Consider the following 2,584-nt stretch of genomic DNA (forward strand, 5'->3'; position numbering starts at 1 on the left):
ATATTTCATGATTATGAGATAAGCTGTCTGATTTTATTTTGTTTTTTCGGTTTTGTTTTGTGAATGCAATACGCTTCCTTAGAAAATGGGCTACCTTTGTACCGCCACTCTGGTAGATAGTGCTGTGGCGCCCTTTGGCTGTGCAGTGCAGCGCGTTATCTGTAGTTGAGGCGGTCACAGTGGAAGACATGAACTGACTCAAACCCCAAACAACATGGATGCCAAAATAACCGAACGATCGATATCATCTGATGAAGACAGAGGCTGGTTTTTTGTCTATAAATTGTATTTAGATAGCAGGAAAATGATCACAATATAGTGATGATATCGTAGCGCAACACCCATGCCAATACTCGCACCTAATGGCTACACTGCGGTTGAAGAGGAAGCGGTTTCTGGACTAAGATGGCGCTGCTATCAGCAGTTTGAAGACTGATTTTCCATCAGTCTGATGACAAATGAAGGATTATTCTGTGCTTTATTTGAAAACTTGCTTTCTGCTGAATTCGGCTGTTTTCATGATAAAAAGATTTTATTTTAGTTTCTTATTGATTTTTATTTTCAAATGGTGTTTAATTCATTAACGGTGACCTCAGCAGATCTCAGCTACATGCAAACCTCTGGACAGAATCTTCCAGATGTTTTCCTCTGCCGGTCTGATCCGTTCTGATAGAGTTTCTGTTCTGTCTCTGCAGCCCAGTAAGGTGCAGCGCCTGGACGCGCCCCCCCGCGGCTCAGAGCGGCACTTCGCCGAGCTCATCGCTCAGAAACGGCGCCTACAGCAGCTGGAGTCCGAGTACGCGCTCAAGATCCAGAAACTGAAGGAGGCTCAGGCTCGGCATAACAAAGCGGTCCCGGCAGAACCGCCGGCTCCAGCCTCCACCCCCCCGCCTGCAGCCCAGAGCCAGCAGCCTCCCCCCGCAAGCCCCTTCCACCTACCTCAGCCGTCTCTGCACGACCTGTCCCAGGACAAGCTGGTTCTGGACAGCGAGGACATCCCTGAGGATCCAGATCCCGCCCCTCCCTCAGCTGCGGTCAAAGGCGGCCGCCGATCCTCCCTCAGGAAGTCCAGCACCTCCTTCACCAAACCCCACCTGGAGACTCCGACCTCTGCGTCTCCTAAAGATGCCGCCGGCTCCAAGCCAACCAAGATGGCCTCCAGCTCGGAGGTCCCTGAGCAGAAGTTTGCAGGTCTGGACCTCGATGGCCTGAAGAAGAGATACCAGCAGCAGGACCGGCTGGAGGAGCTGCTGCAGAGGGAGCTGCTAAGAATACAGGAGGATCTGAACGACCCCCCAGCTGGACAGGTAGGCCCCCCTAACCTCCTCAGCTGGTTCTAACCAGCAGGGCTCCTCTGGTCTGATCATTGACCGATCATTAGAGGAACCAACAGGGTTGGTTTGAAGCTGACTTCTCCTCTGGCTCTGATCAGGTGATCCCTGTGGAGCTGGACGCTGGGAACCAGCCTGCGGTATCAGAGCTGAAGCCGGTGTCCTTTGAGCCGTACCACAGCCCCCTGCTGGTCTTCAAGTCCTACAGGTAGAAATGATTTAACCAGAAGCGTTTGGAACGGTTTGGCTGCTGATTGATGATTAGATTCAAGCGTTTTCGCCCGGCAGGTTCAGCCCGTACTACAGAACCAAGGAGAAGTTTTCTCTGAGCTCTGTGACCTACAGCAACACCATCGAACCAAACAAGTGTTTCTGCCGCTTCGACCTGAGCGGAACCTGCAACGACGACGGCTGCAGATGGTGAGTTCCTGCCGCTCGGTTCCGTTTCCGTCCTGACCGCCGCCCGCTCTAACGGCCGTGTGTCTGCAGGCAGCACATGAGGAACTGCACCATGGGTGGGAACCAGCTCTTCCAGGACATCCTGTCCTATAACCTGACTCTGATTGGCTGTTCAGAGAGCAGCTCGGACGAGGAGATCCGCACCGCCACAGGTGGGGTTTTGCAGAACCGCAGCGTTTGATGCATCCAGAAAGAGAGAAATCATTGAAAATGTTTCTGTTGTGCAGAGAATTACATGAAGAAGCTGTTTGGTCCAAACAAAGACCGGATGGGCGTCGATCAGAAAGCCGTTCTGCTCGTCAGTAAAGTCAACGAGAGCAAGAGACACGGTTGGTAGATCCTCCCTTAACTCTGATCATCAGCTGCTGCGGCTTTCAGACCTTTTAATCGACCTGCTCTGGCTTCTCAGTGCCTCCATACACAACCTGCAAAGACACGAGGAGGTGGAAACCAAAGCCGTCGGCACAGATTCCCGCCAACCCAGAGGATGACTGCGATGACGAGGCGGCGGCTGCATATCTGACCCCCGAAGAAGGAGGTGAGACTCCAGAGCTGAAGCTGTTTTCCTGTAACAGCTTCTGATTTGATTACGTTTCTGAACAAAGTAAAGTTTTATCGGCTCCAAAAAATTTATTGGAAAGAAATTAGTACCCTTTAAAAAAAAAAAATGTTCTTTAATTTATAGGGATGCACGATATAATCTGCCCCCTATCGGTATCGGCCTTAAAACTGAATATCGGACATCGGCCACCCCACCGATATTTAACCCGATATTTGATCAGCAGTCTAAAAAA

General features: G+C 51.1%; 1 protein-coding gene across 2 annotated transcripts in view; it reads left to right on the top strand.

Annotated features, from left to right (window-relative positions):
• Nucleotides 1–2,584, top strand: part of zfc3h1 (zinc finger, C3H1-type containing) — a 34,508-nt gene that overhangs the window by 18,623 nt on the left and 13,301 nt on the right. For both annotated transcript variants that reach the window (XM_015398078.1, XM_015398079.1), the window contains exons 15-20: nt 696–1,307; nt 1,433–1,539; nt 1,620–1,751; nt 1,821–1,942; nt 2,018–2,119; nt 2,200–2,328. In XM_015398078.1, coding sequence (XP_015253564.1) covers nt 696–1,307; nt 1,433–1,539; nt 1,620–1,751; nt 1,821–1,942; nt 2,018–2,119; nt 2,200–2,328 — 1,204 coding nt within the window. The remainder of the gene's footprint in view (nt 1–695; nt 1,308–1,432; nt 1,540–1,619; nt 1,752–1,820; nt 1,943–2,017; nt 2,120–2,199; nt 2,329–2,584) is intronic.

The sequence above is a fragment of the Cyprinodon variegatus genome, unplaced genomic scaffold (assembly GCF_000732505.1).
Source record: "Cyprinodon variegatus isolate N-32 unplaced genomic scaffold, C_variegatus-1.0 Scaffold910, whole genome shotgun sequence".
NCBI classification, from domain to species: Eukaryota; Metazoa; Chordata; class Actinopteri; order Cyprinodontiformes; family Cyprinodontidae; genus Cyprinodon; species Cyprinodon variegatus.